Source organism: Lepisma saccharinum, chromosome 11, assembly GCF_977018435.1.
Source record: "Lepisma saccharinum chromosome 11, izLepSacc3.1, whole genome shotgun sequence".
Taxonomy (NCBI): Eukaryota; Metazoa; Arthropoda; class Insecta; order Zygentoma; family Lepismatidae; genus Lepisma; species Lepisma saccharinum.
In genome coordinates this window covers 6,930,945-6,954,692 of record NC_139239.1, presented here as the reverse complement: position 1 = coordinate 6,954,692, position 23,748 = coordinate 6,930,945, and the positions used below count along the sequence as shown (strand labels likewise).

General features: G+C 39.4%; 1 protein-coding gene across 2 annotated transcripts in view; it reads left to right on the top strand.

The window, feature by feature from the left end:
• LOC145994608 (AT-rich interactive domain-containing protein 3A-like) overlaps window positions 1-23,748 on the top strand; it is a 457,226-nt gene that overhangs the window by 350,582 nt on the left and 82,896 nt on the right. For both annotated transcript variants that reach the window (XM_083130657.1, XM_083130656.1), the window contains exons 5-6: window positions 5,960-6,143; window positions 17,575-17,834. In XM_083130657.1, the coding sequence (XP_082986783.1) occupies window positions 5,960-6,143; window positions 17,575-17,834 (444 nt within the window). The remainder of the gene's footprint in view (window positions 1-5,959; window positions 6,144-17,574; window positions 17,835-23,748) is intronic.

Below are 23,748 nucleotides of genomic sequence, written 5' to 3'. Positions count from 1 at the left end.
CCGTTAAATTAATATTCTTCAAAGCCTACAAAGAAATGGATGTAAAAATGTTCTTGCTTGCTTCGCTCGCAATAATGTGTTTGTTACAACAATGCGTGTTTGGCGCTTTACTGAGGTGGATGTGAATTTTTATGCTATAGCTGCATTACAAGACATGAGCGATATTCTCCATATTCATGAGTAACATCACTTCTTAAAATATAGTACTTAGTGTTGGTATACTGCTTATTTTAAAGCAGGTGCATCATTTGTAACAAAAAGCTAAGGAAAAGGTTACTTTCGGTGTAGGGATTACGATATAGTTTCAGGACGCAAATGATATGATTTGGGGGGGGGACGGATGACATGGACGTGATTTTTGTGGGGATGCGCCATTGGCCTTGGGGGGGGGGGTGAAGGGCACCCCTGCGTATATTGTCCTTGCCCCTCAAATGTTGGCACCCAATCGCTGCTACTACAAACATTCAGATAGATTTGTCAGTTGTACAAACCTTGTAAGCTAAGAAAAGTTACCCCCAAGGAGTAAGAAAACTCTTTCAGTCAAAAACTCATACGATGAAAATACTATGCTCAGGAACATGCATTTAAATTACGAGAAACTTCACGATTGTCTACCATCGCACTTTCTATCATTGACGCCGAATACATAAAATCAAGTATGTGCCTTGTATTTGCAACACAAGCTTAAACCTAATTCACATTTATTTCACTGTATTAACATGCATGAAAGAATGTGATTAGAATGTATGGCTGGGGTATGGCTGCGCATGTGTAAAGACTTCCTTGAAATAATTGTGTCCATCAGAGACAAAACGAAAGGGAAAAGAAGTAAGAGGAAAATCGGGAGTGTAAGAGAGAAGGGGATACATACGTCTTACGTACACATACATGGTCTTACATTTACACTGCCCACCCTAATCTATCACTATGGAGCTTCTGCCCACCAGGTCGAAAATTTCTGGCGCCGTCCCTGCACCAGAAGATGAATAAAGATAACTGGCTCCGTCAAATCATGTGGTATTACCTTTCCCCTCGCAATGTAAGCGAGCAAGTAGAGGACTTTGAAAATAATTGATTAATCGATTAAAATGAGGGGAAGGCTTTGCATCCCTGTTCATCGTGACGTCACCATATATATTTTTTTATAGTCTGGAGCAGATATCCGAAATTTAAGTTAATTATCGTCCCCGTTACATGTTACAGGTCAAATAATACATTTTGAACCATGCTACTTTTCGAGTACCTTGTTCACATTCAAAGAATGACTGTAAGAGTTGAAAAGGAGAAATAAAACTTTGGCGAATGACTCTATTGAAACTTTTCTATTATTACCTTATAAAAAAGAAAGAAAATTACGTTGAATTTCCTTATTGTTACGACTCCCTGGAATTCCAATAGGGAAGCACTGTGCCTTGGTGAATACTTCATGCTGACGTCACTTGAATAGCCAGCGCCCTTTGACTGAGCAAAGTCATGCAGAATGCAGAACAACAATTAAGGCTCAAACCAGAAACCTTTCATTACCTGTAAACGCTGGGGGCGTTCGCAAAGCAATACTCCAAGTTGATGTTCTCCTTTGTTTGTTATTGTTGTTGCTTTTGCACTAAAACGCAATGTTTATATTCCCGCAGAGGTACACGCTCGATCATTAAATGCAATTCAGGAAGGATTTTTTTCTTCTTTATTGTAAATGAAAGTGGGCGAAGTTCGTCCGCAGGTCAATGGAATAAAATGCGTTTGTTTACTGGCGAAGCTTTTGCACCTTAAATTGAACGGGTGTAAGAAATGTTTAATTGGCCGTATTTACGGCTCACGTGATCTTAATGCGTGGTCTGCGTTGGGTCATTACAATTATAACAAGGTGCTACGAGAGGGCTTTCAACGGTTGCGGGCTGCAGGGGCCTCCTGCGAGAGCTCATTGCAAAACGGGATGTTCAAGTTTTGAGCTCGCAGGTAAAACTATAATGACACTTGTCTGTTTACGAGATGCGGATCGCTATAAAACCCGGGCCCCGCGTATGCTTCTTCCAGGTGGAGTTGTTCTCTGCATCGGCGCTGGAATTGGTCTGTGGCTTTGCGATCGTTTCGCCGCCGATTTCGCCAACACTTTTGCAATGGAGAAAATCACCTACCGAGAACTGTAAACACGTCGCACGAAGGTGTTTTGTTGCGGCCATGCTGTGGTCCCGCTGCTACTACAGCGTTGCCAACCACGTACCGTAGTGAAGGACAGTGATTTATCCACACTTCTCCAACACCCCTAAAATTTTTCAGAAAATTCACTGTCATTTTGGCTCAAAATTTACCCTTACACCCATGGACGTCCGCTGGATTTTTTCCAGGTAGGGGCAAGAAGGTAATTATTTCCAGAGGGGCTGGGCAAAGGAGGCATATTTTTGCCCATATTTTCTCACTTATAATTATTAAAATAAATTGCTGTGACAAATGAAATTATGTGTGAAATATATAATTTTTAGGTGGACATTCATTTTCCAGGGGGGCCGAGCCCACCTTTCCCGCCCCTTCCGGCCGTCCATGCTTACACCCCTAAATACGAAGTTACGCCCCGCATAGAAAATTCTGGATAAACCCCTGGTTTCTGAACCCTCTTGAGGTTTTCAGGACATATCCGTGGACCATAGGCATGCCCACACGGTCTGATTATGGAAGCAAGAGCAAGTTCAATCGAGGAATGAAAATCCCTTTTTGTTTCTCCCCTCTTTGTATTTCAGAGCCTAATTTACGCAAAAACACGTTTTCATCCGGCAGATTCAAAACAATGTACGAGCAATTTATTCTGCAGCCAGATACAGGTAACATAACACCCCCATGGCGCTACGACGTCAGGGGTCCCGGGTTCGAATTCCGGCCTGTGCATGGATGTTTGTGTGTGTCATTCATCAATTTCATCATGTCATCACTCATTCCCATCTTAGCAAATTTGCCAAAAGTGGCTTAAAAAGCGAAGTAAAATAAAGCAAATCAATCAGATACACGCTAGAGAACGACGCGGGATACTCCCATTACATGAGAAGCAATGCCCCTAGTTCCTTATGAGTTTCATTGGTTTGAATATACTTTAGAGGACCTTGCTTCAGAGTATAATAACAACAGCCCTCCAGAGGTAAGATCCTTCTAGGCTAAATTTCTAATCAGTATCACGGGGGAGCAACTGGCTCCCGTGCGCATTCCTATACCATGGACAGACATATTTTTAATTGAGGTCCCAGGTTGGATTCGACATAGAGACAACGGCAGATCCAATACCGATCAGCCTATCTTATTTTGAAAGCTGGCTTAAAGCAAACTTTGACGTGGACAAATTTTTCAGTATTCCATTTTTTCAGCCAAAATACAAACGAAATTGATTATCTTAATAACCGTCGTATATAAAAATAACAAATACCCATATTTTTATACGCACTTTACTACGATATGCACACAATCCTATCGTTCCCGATATTTCGAACTTGTGCCATTTCTAAATAATAATAATAATAAAAGACAGTATTAATTTCCAAACGTTCCTGTAAGTATATCCCCAACCCCTTCATGAGCTGTCGTGCAATAATTTTATGTATCATCGGCGGAAATGTTTGTGCAGTTGGTCAAGTATTAAAAAGTTTGAAACTGATAATAAGTCGGTTATCTCTTGAAATACACTTCGTTTTATTTGCATTGTTAAATCAGATGATTCAAGAAAGAACGTTAAATAATAAAGATGTTTAGTTACTGATGATAGATATTGCATAACCTGAAAATTAAAGTATAAAAATGTCTCTATATGTATTTGAGGCTTTATCATTTTGGTGAATTATGCGAGTTTTTACAGCTTTAACGAACTGGGAGTAACAAATGTCGGAAATTCAATATATAAAACGGAAAATGGTGCCTGTATTTGGCAATTTACATTTTCTAGTGCCTCTTACTATGAAGAATCGATGTTACGTGACATTCAAAGTTAATCTGTCCATTCTGTTCAACAAAGGAAGAGTTAGTTATTAATTTGTACATTGCATGTTTTCGAACTAACCCTTTGTTGCGAATTTTTGTACACGGACGGTTAGAATTAAAAGGTTGGTAACGCTGCGCAAGAAAATGCGGTAGCTGAATAGTGCATCGAACATAACGGCCACTTTCGAACGCCGGATTATTTCGCACGGGGTGGCTTTTCTCGGAACAGGCATCACGGTTGAAACAAGAGAATTAATGCAGTTCGTAAAACTCCCACGCTTACTCGTTGCTATGATTGTCCCGAAGGATGTAAAATCGAGCCTCGCCGCAATGTGGAAATCGCCCATTCAGAGCAGAACACAATACATGCTCATTCTTGTAACGAACCTGATTCATAGGCTTTTTCAAGGCATTATTTGCCTATCAAAGTGTCCAATAATATTTTCTGAGAATAACCAACAAAGAGAAAATTTGGACAATAGAAGCATTTGTGTTGGCTTGTTTCAGTTGCAAGGAACCACACTGAAAATTTATTTAGAATTACTGCTAGAGTGAATTCAAAAGTACTCCCATACAGAATATCCTGTTAACTGGAGTGTTTTAGAAGAGCAAATCAGCTTTACGGCTTTGCGAAACCATTACAAATAACTAAATATCGAATGCAAATTCCACGCAGATTCTAATGTGTGCCCTAAGGAGAGTTGTAAACTAGTGACGCGGCGTGACTTTTTCAAAAGTGTTACCTGCCATCAGTACGACAATTATGCCTGCTAGACGTTACCCCCCCCCCCCCCCGAAGAAAAGCGTCTTCGATCTAGATTTTTGTTCATCTCGTTCTTTATTTGCAATCCGCACAGTAATTTAGCCACAAACACTCCTAGAAAGAACTACCACTCATGAAACAGTTACCGCGAAAATCCAATGAATAGTGGTGGACTCTTGTCAATTCTTCATCTGTCTCTGTTTCTTTGCAATGAGGGCAAAGGGGAAGAAGAACCACACTTTTCTCAGGTCAGTTTGACATTTGTGTGATGAGCAGACGACAGAACTCCTCTCCTCCAGTGACAGTCACTGTGGAAGGGAAGCCCAGCTGTACGTACTACTGTTGCCAACTTAGTATCTTGGATCAAGGTTTGTCCAAATCACGAATCGCACCAAGGGACTATCTTTTCGTCTAATACTTAACTGGTCTCATTTGTAGTTAAATCCTGCCTTGGCTTTGCAGTCTACCTCTAGTTGCTTCACAGAAATAGTATCCCCATTTTAGGCGGGATTTAGCTCTTTTCTGCCAATCCAATGTAACAACACTGGCCTGTGTCCGGCAGGCCTCACCTGTAACTGGACCCTAAACAGACATATGAATAACCCCAGAGCACACTTGCCCCAAAGTCTTTCCCCGCTCATCTCTTGCATTGGCGCCTTCTCCTCTTCTTGCCTCTTGAAGTTAGCAGTACGGCCACCCTCTTCTCTTCTGTCGGCTGCAGAAAAAATGTCCTCTGCAATATCTACTCGACGGCAACGCTATTGGTTAACGTATTTAACAATGTTGTCATTTTATTGAAGCAACTTTTTAATTCTTTACATTTTCTGTTACTTGCGGTAACACCGGTTACATGCACGCACGCCGCTGTTGTAAACATATTTTTCTTATGTAGATCGTCGTTGCTGAGATAGTCCCAGGAAGACGAACCGAAGATTATACTTTAAATTAATTTTTGAGCAGATTCTGTACACTTTAGTACTGTTAGTAGGCATAAAGCCATTGTGCTTTTTGAGCGAAACATTTTGGTGCTAGAATTGGCATACGCGAACTTTTTATTTACGTTTAAATCCAGTCTTAACTGCCCAGGTGCAAACTATCAGCTGATGTGTCATTCCGCCATTTTCCATAATGAAGGTCATATATACGTTGTCAGATTCAAGAACATTTTACACTTTATGAATACAAAAGTATTAGATGCATTGTTGTTAAAAAGTAATTAAAATGGTTTCTCTGTTGTTGCAGGAACGCCAATCAACCGACTTCCCATAATGGCTAAACAGGTATTGGACCTGTACGAGCTGTATAACCTAGTCATCGCAAGGGGCGGCCTGGTGGACGTCATCAACAAGAAACTCTGGCAGGAAATCATCAAAGGCCTCCACTTGCCCTCGTCAATTACGTCAGCAGCTTTTACGTTACGCACGCAGTAAGTACAGAGCATATTAAAATAATAATAATAATAATAATAAATTTATTTAATCTCAGATTGCTAGTTACATATTTGCAGTTATGTTGTTCTACGTCACTTTTTTGCTTCGAGAGCAGTTGATTTATGAAATATGAAGAACAATAAACTGAATTCAAAATCAGAATATATTCTCCAACAACTAAAGTACCTAACATTTAGAAAAGGTGTTGATCAGTAGTGACTAATACCATTGGCTCATCTAGATTCTTGAATGAAGGGGTCAACTGTTGAAAAAATATTTTTTTATGCAATTATGAATAGGGACATGGAACCAAATAATGATATTGTCCCGAACGGACAAGTGTTCTCGGTTTACCAGCCAGGTGAAATCGGCGCTAGCTTCCAGCGTTCGACCGCATACATTGCTCTCATCTTCAGGGACTGTCACATGCTACAATGTATGCGCTCGAAACGTTGGAAGCTAGCGCCGATTTCACCTGGCTGGTAAACCGAGAACACTTGTTCGAATCATGTCGCCAGGAAACCACAATTTCTAACTATATTGTCATATTTTCTTAAGGGAGGGTTTGGAGGGGTGATCTCCATACCCACATTCGGTGTGCCCATGACAAACGGTTATCCTCGACGAATGCACATACACTGCCTCTTACAGCTTCGTGTGACGAAATTGGCTGCTATTCAATTAGAAAACATTATAGTTAATCCTCCACCTCCAATCTCTTTCCAAGCTAACGTTTACAAAAGGTCATATGCCGGCCTCCCGGGAGGATTAGTCACCGCAACGTGGCACGAAACCAGATGTCCCAGGTTCGAGCCCGGGGTAAGGAATCCCATTATTCATTTTATGGTTCATCTTTGTCGTCGTGATTAATTAAATGGTGGAAAAGCGACGTAAAAGAACTAAAATGGAAGGAAAGACAAAGTAGGATTTTCTTCTAAAAGATCAAACAATAGGGGTTCCTTATCATCCTTTAAAAAACAGGTGATCCACAATCAACATTTACTTATTTGTTTCGTATATTTTAATGGCGAAGGCTATGAAGCCTTTTTCCCACTTAACCATGTTTAAATCACTTTTTTTTGTATGAAATTTAGCAGACGACATTTGAGTCGTTACATAAATTGAAAAAAAGTAAAACATGCAAATACCGTATTTCCGGCGTATAAGACGCACTTTTTCCCTTTAAAAATAGGTCTAAAAAACATACGTATATATAATGCCGATACTCAGTGTTTGATTACTTTGATTTGATTGATTGATTGATTGATTTGATGTTTTAAGTCCACTTTATGCACAGTAAGGTTAATCAGGACTGGACCTACAGTTTAAAGTGAGATCCAGTTTTTGATTGCATTCATTTCTCGAAATTTTCTCTGTTCTGAGTTAGACGATTTCCTTTCAGTGTGTGTGACGAAGATGATTAAAATGTATCCTTTCTTAGTTAGATAAGTTATTTGTTAAAAGTAGACCTTCATATTACTTTATTCGCGGTGGCTCAGTCGGTAACGCGTCGACATGCTAGAGGTCCCGGGTTCGATCCCCGGCCGGTTCAAATCCGGGAACTTTTCTAACGTTGGAAGCGGCCCCGGCGCCCACCCAGCGTCGAATAACATGGGAACCCGGGGTAAACCCTGGAGGGTAAAGGCGGTGACACATCATCCCCACTCACGACCGGATCAAGAAAGTGTGGGGCGTTACCCCCTATACTACGCCTTCATGGCGTGGTGATAAGCACAGGGGAACACTTTACACTTTTTTTTAATTTGAAATACTATAAATTAATTTTAAATTCAAGTGATAAAAATTTTCTCTCAAAAATGTCTACGAAAAAGAAACAAACATGCCGGCAAATACAGTAATTACAAAGGACAAATAAGTACAATAATAAAAGCTTCACATTCATGCACGGACAGAAAACAAATCACACACACTTAACTGAGGATCACAATTCTAGAGCTTTCATGAGATTCTTCACGTTGTTCCATGAGCTGTAGTGTGACATATTTTCGTGGATTTGTAGCTTGGGAGCGAGTTGCAACTCTCGTAGCATCCAATCAACAAGCGATCCGCTGACTTCATATCAACAAGGCGCGAAATTATTACAAATGCCAAATGAAGTGAGAACAAAGATGTTCTTCAATGCCCCTTTAGCCAACGTGCTTCTTTGGAGGAGATTTGGAAGAAAGAAAAATATATTAAAACAATGCTGATCATGTCGAAGGAATTATTGCTCTTGTAGTCTACGGTTGGTACAAGCATAAAAACACAATTTGTTGTGACGTTTCAGAAGAACACACGCTCCCTTCTTCAGACATTTATTTTTAGTTTGATTAAATATACAGTTGTAACAATGGTTGTCAATGTTACATTGTTGTAACATAGCAACTTAACTGTGAAACCAACAGTAACAATGTAACATTGAGAAGATACATTGTATAACTGATTCTTTTTTGTTGAAAACTTTTAATCATTGTTATAACTGTATCTTTAATCAAATTTAAAAATAAATCTCTGATGTGTTCTCAAACGTCACAACAAATTATGTGTTTTATGCGTGTAACAACAGTAGACTACAAGAGAAATAATTCTGCAATGCAAGCAATGGGTACACGCAAAAAAAATATATGTTCAAGGTTTCTTAAAACTTGTAACGTGATATACTAATGTGTTAATGTAGTCGTTCTAATAAAACGCTATTAGCACTCGTCACTTACATAATATCGATCCATTTACAACTTCACTTTCATGTCTATCTTTGCGCTGGACAACGTGCTCTTCTGAAACAAACATCTGCGTAAAGGAAATCTCTCGCCAGAAATGAAAACAACTCTTCTGCTTTAATAAAATCACCTTTCAGGGCGGGAAAAGAGTAGAGAAGGACGTTTTCAAAACAGTTGCGACTAAAATAATAATAAAAAAAGGGAAAGCTCGTGAGTGCGCAGTGCAAATGGCCGCTACTAATAATTTTCTATTGACATATTGAATTAGCACTTCTTATCGTGGGAGCATGAGAATCGTAAGCATGGCTTATTGTTGTCTCTAGAGCGTGCGTCAAGGTAAGAGTTAATGTTAAGCTATCGTTCGAGGGAGAGAAAATTAACAGGTCTGCGGCACTTAAAACTTGAACAAATATTTATGACATTAGCAAAGGTTTACCAGAAAATGAAGACGGGCTAGGTTGTATCTTGTTCTCTGGGGCACTTTTCGGAATTCACGATAGGAGGATTTTTAACATAACTGTGGAATTTTGTTGATACCATTGCTCTCGATTGGTAGCGTGGCTCCTGGTCCTCTGGCGGTAAGGTCTGGATATCGTGGTTCGCTTTAAGGTGGTTTAATACCCTCATCGATATTCAGCATCTCTTTCTCAAGCCTGTGTAAACATGTAAATTGGTCACAATTATGTAGAGAACCAGCCGATAGAAAATTTACAAATTTTACCTGAGCGCTAGGAAAGGATGTTGCTAGATAACAATTGTTACATATTTTCATTTGTTGCCTGATCTTCCCAGAAATTAATTAAATTTGCTCGTCAAATTTCGAATAACTTTTATTTTTCTTGCAACACTGCTACTATCTACAGGGATAATTTCTCCAAGTGTAAAACAGGTTTAAAGAATGAACAGAAGGTAAGATAAGGTGCCTTTTAAATTTCAAACGGGGCATCTTTGTAATTATGGGTAAGAAAAGCTGAAACGAATCTATGATGAAATATGTACTGAATGAATTCAAATATTAACCTTGGGCAGGATCTTAAAAGCATATTACTCGGGGTCAAATATGGTCAAGGTGGCGAATAACTCAAGAGGCAGACGTAAAGTAACCAAGAGACAGGTAGCGATAGGAAAGAGAGACATAGAGAAGAAGATATATAGAGGAGAGAAGAGGGCTAGAGAAATTGAACTGTATATAGCAAGAGAACTGCGACGAAAATGCTGAAAGAGATGCAAATTATTATTATTTTAATATATATGATTACAAACCTTTGTACCTAAAAATATTTTGTTATTTTAACTCTCGTATGTTAAATGACACCCTCAGCTTATTTTCTCTTATACCTAGACCTGCTTATATTCTTCTAACTGTACGATGCTAATTAACCAGACATAACGTAGGATCTTCAAAAATCTCAAAATTTCGAATATTTTCTGCCTTCATTTTTTTCCTGCTGCAGTCGTTTTACACACGCTTTCTCTGAAATAATTTTTTCCCATCTGTTTTCTTACATGGGGCTAATTCCAGATTATCTAAAAGCACCATTTTCTTAAAGTTCTGCAATTATTGTTTTCTCTGTCTGTTTCAACATTCCAGTTCCTCATCCTTCTTGCTTCCACACCGTGTTCATCTTGAAGTAACAGGCTTGTTGCATTAAGACCAGATGATTCTATCCGATGCCAGGTTTTCATCAGAACAGCGACGGAGAAGAGAGGGGGGCGGTGGTAAATTTGCCATCAATCACTTTGTGTTTTGATGTCAAGTACTTATTTTGGCGGATTAATACATCACCATTGGCGAGAACCCCGGGCCTGCAGCCAACGGAAACATGACAGACCACAGCTATGTATGCTATGGTTGATACTGTCGGGGTACGCGCTAGATGGCACTAGTGAGGATTCAAAAAGTCCCACCTGGGGAGGGCAGGCTGCCAAAAACTTTGATCTCCTCCTACCCCATAAAACCGCCATCCTTCAGTTCTCTTCGCTTAGTCAACCCCCTTTCCCCCGTTCTAAACTCGATTTTGTCTGCCATTCAGTTTGTGATCGGAAACAAAAAGAAACGCTCGTCTCTCATCCGTCCGACCATCCTCCTACGCCGCCAGTGACATCTGGTGGCTGGATCCAACCGACCGTTCTTTATATGGAAAAAGCTACAGTGTAAGTTATCCGAGAGGCATTACAAAGAACTTTATTACGGACCTTTTTTTTCCAGTATATAAAGGACGCCGGTCTTGTTTATGCCTATTATTTCTTCCCTTTTGAAATCTTTTCTTGTTATTCTTCTCGTATGATATTGGATCCTGTAAGCCCTGGTCCAAAAGAATGTCGTTAAACTAAAGATGGGCAGTTTATTTTTACAAGCAAGAACAAAAGGAATACAAAAAACATGTACATACCCAGTATGGACATTTTCCCCTCACATTATTATCGAAGAATTAAAGGATTAGGGTGGAGCGGGGATAAATAAAATAGACGTTTGTAATACACTCATTTCGGATAACCATTGGCGTCCGCAGATTTTTTTAGGGGGTGGGGAGAGGTGGCATAAGAAAGTATTTTCTCCCAAAACAGTGCGGCTCCAAGAAACACTGCTTATTATTATAAGGAGACTGTAGTTAATGCGAGTTACTGTCACTGAAATGAAATTATATGCGGAATTATATTTGAAGGGTTAATTAATTAATTAATTGTTGTCCTCTGGAGGAGCTGGTATAAGAGTAATTTACATGATATCCCGATAGGCCTACACCAAAATAAGTTATTGGAATTTCCCCAACTGGAAGTTTTTCAAGTAACACACTGATTTTATGTTTGACATTGATTTTCCGTCTTCTGAGCGCCCATGCGGATGACTAGAAATATGTAGATACAACATTTTTAATTGTATCGATATTCAGTTAGATTTAGCGTTCCACCAATGTTAAAAAGTACTGATTCGTTTTTTCGAACTTCCGAACTAAAAATGCCGCAATGAAAAGCCTTGATTTTCTTTATTGGCTCATCCGTCGATTGCACAGACAGACGGACAAACAATCGGTATGATTTTTATGGCCTCGAGTTGGCAGTTGATTCGTCTCCGAGTCCAGAAAATTTCATCTCAGTAGCTGTAGGAGTTTCTGAGATACCGTCTACTGGCACGGTCAACATATAAGGGTGCTTTGTTTTTAGCTTGGGTGACCAGTAACCTGAAATTGTCTCTGTGTCTGCGAATAACGGCTATCCTTTTCTGCAGCCATTCTTTATATATGTTGAACTCAAAACCTTAACAACATCCTGTTGTCAGCCATTGCAAACGTGGTTTCTCTATTGAGTCCTTGTTTTAAAAGCATCTTGGGAAATTCTGGTTTACGGATACCATCAAAGCAAATATTGTCCAACGTGCAAATTCTCAGAAAGAACATATTTGTGTCTTCTGAGAATATTGTGAAATGAACGCACGGTTCTGTCGACGATTTCGAAGCTATTCTGTTCTCAACAAAAGCTTAACTGGTAATGAACCAAACAACGGTAACACTTTGTAGGGTAAGGCGTTGCTGGTGAATTGCCTTCTGTTCCCCTTCGCACACAGCTGGTTAACAAATGCTTGCATTGCAAAATTCATTTCCTTAACCTCTTTTTGACAAGAATCCAGACGTTATAATTACGTTGGAATGTATAATGTACTTTCACGTTGACTGAAGCAAGAACATTTGTTGAAACTCTGGTAAGTGGTAACCAATAATGTTTGAAGGAATCTGGGGGAATGGAATGGAAGCCTACGTAATTTGGTACTACTACATGAGAATGTTGAAAATCAAATGAGAGACAAAGTAGCGAAGGAAGATGTTCTGGGCCGTCCACTTAGCAAGAGAAGCCTGTGGAAATCGGTGGTCCAAAGAAAATGCTGGATGGGAACCATATCCATCCTGAGCCTTGGAGGAGTAACGAGAACTGTCATTGAATTAACAATAGAAGGGAAAACCACACTGACAGACCTAGTATTTAGTACATCAAACAAATTGTTCAAGATGTGAATTGAGAAAGCGACAGAGAAGTGAAGAAATTGGCAGAAAATAGGAACGCATAGAGAAATGCAACAAAGAAAGGGGAACATAATAATTTATAAGCAAGTAAACACAAAGGCACCGAAAACTAAGAAGGGAAGAAGAAAATAGGAAATGAGCAGGGAAATAATGGGAAGTAAAATTTTCGGATGAAATAGAGCCTAATCAATCAAGCCTCGAGGTTGAACAATTACAAACAAGTATTGAATGTATGGAAACCCAAACGACTTTCTGTCGATCTTGCAGAAATATCCGATTTCAATTATTGATTTTTTCCATTTGAATCGAACCTGGGAATCCAAAATAGTTAGGTTAATAGGATATCGAATAGGTAAAAAAAGCTTTTTGTTTTTATGTCTTTTTAGTTTGGACATCTTCTTGAATGTTCCATTATGTTTGCCCTTTAATCTATGTCGTTTAATCGTCGTTCATCTTCACTGCCGTTACTGACCTAATGACGTGGATAAACAACAGTAAACAATCAAAGCATACCGAATACAATAAGTAGATAATTAAGCAATGGGTTTGATTCGCCCGCTTGATCAACCGTTGTTGATTTGGTATATTTCAATTTGCTCTTCTGCCAGTTTTGGCTAATCGCGAAGATGAGAATGATGTGATAGTATGAAATTGATGAAGGGAACACATAGACAACACCCATGCCCTGGCGTGGTAGCGCGCTGTGTTAACCACTCAGCCACGGAAGTCGGCGCTGGACTGTTTGAAAAACGTACATTGTGCATTATTTGTGTATAAAAATAATTGGGAGGCGATAAGGGAAGCTTCTAAATATAACTTTAATAAAAAAATTCATTGTAAGAAAACTTAGGACTGCGAAATTTGGTACATTTAATTCGATTCTTTAAAAAATTCTAATGGCTAAGAAACTGTAGTATTTTAGTTTCTTGTGATTTCAAGTTCAGCACAGAAATAAGAAACTGCAAATCGGGTCCTGCTTCGATCCCACATTGAATCCCATCCCGACAGAAAGGAATTTGTGTGACAACCTTGTGCAGGAATGTTGCGTGTGAGTCGCACTCTGGCGGTAACAAAAGGAGAAACACGAAAAGCAAAGAAAAACCATTTGTCATGTGACAATCTCCTCCCTGGCTCCAGTATTAGACAATTCCTCGGCGTGTCCCGCTGAATGCTACATTCGATAATTCTTTCTTTCAAATTCTTCGCCTAACTACAATGCAATTAACGCCGTTGTTTTTATTTTTATTTTTATTTAGTGGAGTGACTTGTCCAACTGATAGTTTCAAATTATTTTCAACAGGTTTTACTATTTATTGCAAATAGAAAACAATGAAATATGTTGATTATTTGCATTATTATCGATCAGTTCAGCCTGTGGCTGCTCTATCGCTTAACCCGCAAAACTTGTACAGTCAAACGATATATAATATGATATATGAAAGTATTCAATTACATTTATCCCTAATCAATATTTCAGTAACTAACACTATAAAAATAGATAGAAATTACTCATTCACACAAATCAAAAGTCATTCGCTTCCAGTTTAAACAGGATTGTTAACGGTCCAGGAATTATAAATAAATTCAATTCCGGTCCAGGAGAGAAATCAGCAAGCGCAAATAGGTTCTGGACCTTTTTATCTGTAAATAATTTAAATACGGTCCAGGAACCTTTTTTTCAATGAAACAATACGCAACTTGGACCGAATTTAAATTGTGCGAGAAAGAGATTCCGGTCCTGTTGCGGAACCGAATAGAACCCATTAGAATTTATTGGTTTCTGGACTTTTAACAACCCTGGTTTAAATCTGTTCATACATTTTGTTTTGATTTCAATGCAGACTGAATCTAGTCACATGAACATCCCTGCTCATCAAGAAGTACTTTTGTTTCTACCTTTTTAAAGCTGTTGTATGTAGTGCACGAGGTAGCATCTGATGTAGCTTAATCGAACAATACTTTATATACAGAGGTAGCTTTGAAAGATGCAGAATTTCATGGAAAACCGGACTGTGTATTCGAGTTAATTAAAACTTTAACTGCTCGCACGTAATTTGTTGTTTGCTCAAAGTTCAGTGACTGTTCTTCGTTCTCCGTTAGATTGCAGATCGATTAAAACAATAGAAGATTCGTTACCTTTGACGTAATAAGGAATATACAATATATTATTCTAACTTTATTAATTATATTTTTCAATAGAAAAATGTACTGTACAGTAACGTCACCAGAAAAAAATAGAGGGAGGTAGAATCGGCGTCAATATTTTCTCGGTGGGGGACGTGAGAGTCATATTTATTGTAACTTTAAATACCAAACAAAAATATATTTGAGTTAAAAAGACATTTATTTGTTATCTGAGTTGGACCATGGGAGGGACGTTGGTTTAAAATTTTACTTTCCGGTTTATTTATACATTGAAAAAATCAGGAAATTAACGCAATTAGAAATTCCGACAATATTGAAATTGAATGTTTTTGTTTTGAAAATTGTTGAATCACGACTCGTAAAAATGATATTTTAGCATACCTCTACCATAAACTAATATAAATCTAATCTGGCTTTTCATACAAATAAAACTATGTGAGAAATAAGATGACAGGAATATAGATTTTGAAAAGTTTTCGTGCAGGTCAGATGTAGTTTTGTGTGACGTGTCATATTAAGCTCATTTAAGGAATGACTTATTTTCATTATACACACTCGATATGCTGAATGCTGACACACTTATCCTTTACAGAAGTCCCGATTGGATGGAAAGGCATAAAGACATAATTTATGTGGTTGAAGAGAGAGAAAAAAAATATATTGTTTTCGAGCGGACTGGGAGCGAGCATAAGCTCAACTGAGGAGGTGAGAAAAGCAATGACGGAATTCTTGGCAATATAAACAAAAGAAGATCAGCATGTTATTTTTGCATCGCAGCGCCAGCGAAAAGGACATTGGCAGTAATTAAGAAGCTGAAGATTGCGCTACGTATGTTGGGGGAGGGGACTGAGGTGTGCAGGATGAGTCACGATGTCTGACAGGCAAGAAAAAGTCAATGTGGCGGCTTATGCTCTCTCTTGCCATGTTTAATTATAGCTTGGAAGCGAACTCTGTCATATAATGATCCTTTCGCATCTTGTAGGTTCCGGCGTGCATTTTTACAGTATCAATATGTAGCAAATAAAAAACAACAATGATTTATAGTTAGAATGTGCTTCCGGTTGCATTAGAAATGTTGGCACACTTTTTGCCATCTGAACATTTTTTCCGAGGATTTTTCTACTGTGCTAAGCGCAATGTCGCGTAAATTTTGATGCAGGATGTAAAAAGTAATGAATTTTGGCACCAGGTGGCGAAGTGGTCGGCACGGTGCTTCGAGTTTACTCCATTCATATGTATAAAGATCAAGTAGATATCAGATCTTGCCAAGCACGCTAAAAAATACAAAATTAAAATTCCAAAGAGGGGGAGAATTGAATTATTGCCTTATTGCCTCTTAACTTGCTCGGAACCTTATTCTAAGCGAATAAGTGTAAGCGAAAGAAAAGTTCAGTCAACCAGGACTCTAACCGAGGTCTCTCGCATAATTGTTATATCTTGTATGTGTGTTAAATTTAATGTAACACGATGCAAGGTTTGTCGGATGGCTATAGGAGAGTACGAAGTGGCGAAGTCACCATACTGCTTGATTGATATATTGCTTTGGTTAATTTCACTTAACTTTTCTGCCACTCTTGGCTAATCGCGATGACGATGAGTGATGATGTGATTAAATTGATGAAGGAGCATTCAAAAAGAACACCATTGTCCAAACCGAGATTCGAATACGGGACTTCTGGCGTCGTAGCACGGTCACAACCACTCCACCACGGACCATATTATTGCATCCAATATTCGATACCCGGTGGAGGTACATAGTGGTTCGGATCTCGCTTTAAACTGTAGGTCCAGTCCCAATTAGCCTTACTGTGCATAAAGTGGACTTAAAACACCAACTCAATCCAATCCAATCCAATATTGCATCCAATAAAATGTACTAAATTATAAATGATAATTACCGTGCAGTCAGTGTAACTCATTCGTTGCCTAATTCCATTACGGCGAATGAAGTGTTGCAATTCGAATATCTTTGAGGACATTCTTCTATTCAGTTCAGTGGCCCCGTGGTGGAGTTGTTAGCATATCGAGCTACGTCGTCAGGGGTCCCGCGTTCCAATTCCGGCCTGGGTATGGATGTTTGTGAGTGTCCATTCATCAACTTCATCATATCCTGATCCCCATCTTCGCACCAAAAGTGGCACAAAAAGCGAAATAAAGAAAGGAAATCAATCAATCAGATCCATCAAATGAGTGATTATCCACCACAATACAGTTAGTGTATTAAAATGCATAGTCGTTCTATTTTGTTATTAACTTTTACACACCTCATTTAAGAGAAAGCTTGAGAAGTTTCGGAGTTTCGAAACATGTAAAACTGTTTATTCTATGGATTAAAGTCGAATATGAAAATATAAGTTGATTCCTGTATTTTACACTCTATTTTTTTCGATCCAACGTAGTTTTTACCAATAAAAATAAATTATTTTGTAACTTGAAATGAACTATGTCAGTTGCCAGGGAGGGGTTCCACCCCCACCCCCCCCTTCCCGACACCCATGCCTCCTGCATTGCCGTATCCTCACCGTTCTCCTGTTTGCTTCCAGGTATATGAAGTACCTGTATCCCTACGAATGCGAGAAGAACCAGCTGAGCACGCCGGCGGAGCTGCAAGCGGCGATCGACGGCAACCGGCGGGAAGGACGACGGAGCAGTTACGGCACCTACGCCGAGATGGTGCAGCGGAACCAGAGCCTGGCGCCCGGCCTCCCCACCCACCAGATGTCGCCGCTGAGTCTCGTCACAAGCAGGCCTACCATGAACGGCAACGGCATGAATCACCATCATCCCAATCCGCTCACAGCAGGTAGGTGGGACACCATTCAGTTCTTTACTTGCAAATATTCCTGACTCAGCTGGCGCTGTACGTGATTTCGATTAGAGTTGATCCTGTAAAAATATCGGAGCGTCCATATTTGAATTTGAATTTTTGTTGTAAGTCCAGTTTATGCACAAACAGGCTGATCTAGACTGGACATACAATTTAAAGTGGGACTCACCTGTTAATGAACCCGTAACCCCTTGATTACACGCATATTATGTGAGGCCGCGGAGCCAATGAGCACGTTAGAGGGAATGAGATTGCATGGAGGGGGGAAAACAACTGCAGTTACCAGCCTTCGCAGTAGCATATACTGCTTCTCTCTGCCCACTCGATTCCCCCCTTCCTCTTCCACTATGCGCGGCCTTCCTCCAAAGATAACCTGGACAGAGCATATTAATGTAGTTTATGTCCTAGGTATTATGCCGAGGAATACAGTTGTAGTTCAATCATGTTTTTTGCTTTTGCCGACTAAGATTGAATTCAGCATTCAGCTGGCCGTGAGGGTCGAGAAAGGCTTTTTCACCCCCCCCCCTCCAAAAAAAAACACACGATATTACTCATATGATTTTAGTACAAAGAAGATGCTATCAGTTCCATTCCTCTCATGGGCGTAATTCTGTACCTAACTTTGGTAGGACACAATTGAACGTGGGGCTTAATTGGGGGGGGGGGGGGGTTGTCAAAAATTTTTCTAACCCAAAAAAGTAACGTGCATGACTATTTTGCTAAGTAACTGCTAAATTTGCGAAATCATAAAATTACTTACTACTTTCTTTATCAGGTCCTAGGAGGATAACAAAAGTACAGTTAACTTGTAAATTTTAATAAATCTGTAAATTTGTAGTTGGGGCAAGTGTCCCTCTTGTCCCAGACTAAGTTACGCATATGAATCCTCTGATTTGTACAAAATCGATTTAATTGAGAGAATGAATTTATTGTAACGCAAGAGGAAACCACATTCCCCTCATGCATATAAATTCCCAATTACAGATTCATTGCTTTATGGTGGCCTAAGGCGACGAAGGCCGAGCCTATTTGTCGCAATAGAAGCAGGAATGAATTAGCCGCAAATGGCTTTCTGGTCGGCAATATCGCCCATAGGACTCTATTAGTCTTATCCAGATTGTTAGTAATAAAAATCGTCCCGTGAGTGGGTGTTGTGCACATGGAACAATCCTAGCCTGATTGGACAGGTGCTAAGCGTAATGATCGAAGCCTACGCCCCTGTGATGTATCGTTAGCTCCTTCTCCTCTCGATCAATCCAGCGCTCGCCCACCTGGCTGGAGAGGCGCGGGGCACTTCAAGAAGAAACAACGCATGAGACGTATGTAAACAGCAGAGCGTTACATCATCAGTGGGCGGGTGAAATAGTGTTATCCTGCGATCGTTTCTTAGCGCCTAGCTTGGCTGCGTTGACCAAGAGCCACTTGCACTTTGGGCGGGTAAGGAGGTGCCATAGCCCCTCCAAAAGTCTTGATCGATCGAATTGGTGTTTTAAGTCCACTTTATTCACTGTAAGGATAATCGGGACTGGACCTACAGTTTAAAGTGGGATCCGAACCACTATGTACCTCCACCGGGACTTGAACCCGGGACCTCTTGATTACAAGGCGACTACGGTACCACCCAAAAGTCTTGACGTTCACTTTATCCACAGATAGACTAATCGGAACTGAATACATAGCGGCAGAGAAGTGGATGGATCGAGTGGGGAGAGCGAAGCAGTGCACGTTGCTGCGAAGGCTGGTAACTGCAGTAGTTTACCCCTCCACGCAATCCCATCCCCTCTCGCGTGTTCATTGGTGGATGCGTCCCGCGTCACCACTTGCGCAGAGACTTGTTTTCGTTCGCTTGCTCCAGAGATAGCCGATACAGAGTATAGTTTAAAGTGCGATCCGAACCAGTATGTGCGTCCACCGGGTATCGATTCAGGGACCCTTCATTACAAGACGACAACGTTATCTACGAAACATCTTCTACATCTATATTGGCTAATTTATGTTCATTCTTTTCTAGATTGATTGATTGATTGATTTAGTTTAGTTTACTTCGCTTTTCTTCCACTTTTGGCTAATCGTGAAGATGAGGATATGGTGATATGATGAGATGGATGAAGAGACAATTCCAAACACACATTCCGTGGTGGGGTGGCTAGCATAGCGCGCTACGACTCCAGGTGTCCCTGGTTCAAATCCCGGCCTGGGCATGGGTGTCCGTTGTTAGTGTCGCATCATCAATCCCTTCATTTCATCACTCATCCTCATCGTTGCGATTATCCGAAAGTGGGAGAAAAGCGACGCTATTTAACAAAAATCATATCACAAATACATATGGACAACACAACACGAGCCCTACAGAGGATTATACTGGCTGTGAGTATAGACGCCAGTCTCTCGCTAGTCTGCAAAATGCAGTTCTGTGTATAATACGTGGAAGGGAGGTTAACATTTGTGTGTCTTTGGAAAGGGTCATTCCTTACACCCAGGGTGCGAATTCATTATAGAGTGGTGGGGGGAGAAATATACTAATCTACAAACCCCCTCCCCTTCCCCCATATACGATATACATATTTATAATGTTATTAAATGTACAAATACATTACTAAATTAAAAATATATTACTATTATTATTATTAATTACACAAAAAATGTCACTTTTATATATATCAGATATTATAAAGTAGCTAACTAATTTCTTTAATAACTGGTTAAAGATGTTAATAAATTATGAAATAGTTGAATGTTTTATTATATGCAAGTTTTTATTTAGTTTTTGCTTTATGTTAATATAAATCGATCAGATTTCATAGTTATTATTGTTTTGCATTCTTGTTTTACTTTTATTGCGCGTATTGATGTTGATTTGTTAATGCTCTCTTGAGAGAGAAAAAGCATTGAACACTCACAACTACACTAATTTGTGTATGTTTTCGATATTATTCTTAGTACAGTATATTTGAAATTAGAAGTAATTGCTTATCTTTTGTTTGTTGTAACAAAATCTCTCCCCCCGAAAATTTTTAGTGGGGGGGATTTTTGAGGCCAAGATTGTTGGTGGGGATATCCCCCCCCCCCAGGATTTCGCACCACCTATCCATAAAGGTGGACTTAAAACTCAAAGTTCGCCACTGTGCATTGCACCGCGGCATGAAGACACACAAGCTAGTGCTCCAAATATTCTTGATCTCGGTCACATCAGCACAACCTTTCGATTCGACCATCTTATGATTGATTGGTCGAGCCTTAGAGCCGCTTACACTGGATATCGAAGGAAAAATTCCCAAGATCATCTATTCCGGTCTTCCGCATAGTTGTCGGATGTCACAACGACTAGATTATTGTTGTTGTTCTTATTATTATTGCCTTTACGTACGCAGATTCGCAATAATAAAGCAAGAGTTGGTGGGCTGAGGAGGGGACACTAGAAAAAACACATTGGCCTCGGTGCAAAGCTTCAAGTGCTAAGCTGCTTAACTAATTGTGTCTGGAGATGGATCATCGCACGGTGTGTAATTAATGTTCGAGGGACCACCTACTCTCAAATGGAACGCTCAGGGCCTGCATGCATTAGAAGCGCCCGTGACATTTTGCCACGGCCAGTAAATGATCCGAGCTCGCCGCACGTGCATCAAAGCAGGGCTTGGCATGCACAGAGGACCGGAATTCAAAGTGATTCGATAGCGTCTCCTTGTCCTTTATGCGCATGTAGTGCATGTCGGAGTACGGCGTTATGATGCCTTGAAGAGTGAACAAAAGAGCGTTTCCTGGAAGTAGATGGAGACACCTGCGCTCCAGCCATTCCCGCGCCATTATTATTTTTTAAAAAATGTTTTTATCGTGACCCAAATGCATTCTTGAAATTGATGTCTGTCAACCTGTAGTAGCACCATTTTGAATTCGAAAAATTCCTATGCCATGATGATCTATGGGTTTTGTATAGTTTTGAACAACCTTTAAAAAGTTTTGAATCCGATTCAGTTTTTCGTAATAACGAATTCAAAAATGCTACTACAGGTTGACGCCTCAGTAGCACTTTCACCAAATTCAACGGAAACGATGCCATTTCGTAGTCTAGGTTATGTATCGTTTTGAACAACCTTCAGAAAGTTTTGAATCCGAAGGACAACTTCAAAAATTCAAATTCAAAAATGCTACTATAGCAGCACTTGTTTTGAATTCGAAAAATTCCTATGCCAGGATGATCTATGGGTTTTGTATAGTTTTGAACAACCTTTAAAAAGTTTTGAATCCGATTCAGTTTTTCGTAATAACGAATTCAAAAATGCTACTACAGGTTGACGCCTCAGTAGCACTTTCACCAAATTCAACGGAAACGATGCCATTTCGTAGTCTAGGTTATGTATCGTTTTGAACAACTTTCAGAAAGTTTTGAATCCGAAGGACAACTTCAAAAATTCAAATTCAAAAATGCTACTATAGCAGCACTTGTTTTGAATTCGAAAAATTCCTATGCCAGGATGATCTATGGGTTTTGTATAGTTTTGAACAACCTTTAAAAAGTTTTGAATCCGATTCAGTTTTTCGTAATAACGAATTCAAAAATGCTACTACAGGTTGACGCCTCAGTAGCACTTTCACCAAATTCAACGGAAACGATGCCATTTCATAGTCTAGGTTATGTATCGTTTTGAACAACCTTCAGAAAGTTTTGAATCCGAAGGACAACTTCAAAAATTCAAATTCAAAAATGCTACCATAGCAGCACTTGTTTTGAATTCGAAAAATTCCTATGCCAGGATGATCTATGGGTTTTGTATAGTTTTGAACAACCTTTAAAAAGTTTTGAATCCGATTCAGTTTTTCGTAATAACGAATTCAAAAATGCTACTACAGGTTGACGCCTCAGTAGCACTTTCACCAAATTCAACGGAAACGATGCCATCTCGTAGTCTAGGTTATGTATCGTTTTGAACAACCTTCAGAAAGTTTTGAATCCGAAGGACAACTTCAAAAATTCAAATTCAAAAATGCTACTATAGCAGCACTTGTTTTGAATTCGAAAAATTCCTATGCCAGGATGATCTATGGGTTTTGTATAGTTTTGAACAACCTTTAAAAAGTTTTGAATCCGATTCAGTTTTTCGTAATAACGAATTCAAAAATGCTACTACAGGTTGACGCCTCAGTAGCACTTTCACCAAATTCAACGGAAACGATGCCATCTCGTAGTCTAGGTTATGTATAGTTTTGAACAACCTTCAGAAAGTTTTGAATCCGAAGGACAACTTCAAAAATTCAAATTCAAAAATGCTACTATAGCAGCACTTGTTTTGAATTCGAAAAATTCCTATGCCAGGATGATCTATGGGTTTTGTATAGTTTTGAACAACCTTTAAAAAGTTTTGAATCCGATTCAGTTTTTCGTAATAACGAATTCAAAAATGCTACTACAGGTTGACGCCTCAGTAGCACTTTCACCAAATTCAACGGAAACGATGCCATTTCATAGTCTAGGTTATGTATCGTTTTGAACAACCTTCAGAAAGTTTTGAATCCGAAGGACAACTTCAAAAATTCAAATTCAAAAATGCTACTATAGCAGCACTTGTTTTGAATTCGAAAAATTCCTATGCCAGGATGATCTATGGGTTTTGTATAGTTTTGAACAACCTTTAAAAAGTTTTGAATCCGATTCAGTTTTTCGTAATAACGAATTCAAAAATGCTACTACAGGTTGACGCCTCAGTAGCACTTTCACCAAATTCAACGGAAACGATGCCATTTCGTAGTCTAGGTTATGTATCGTTTTGAACAACCTTCAGAAAGTTTTGAATCCGAAGGACAACTTCAAAAATTCAAATTCAAAAATGCTACTATAGCAGCACTTGTTTTGAATTCGAAAAATTCCTATGCCAGGATGATCTATGGGTTTTGT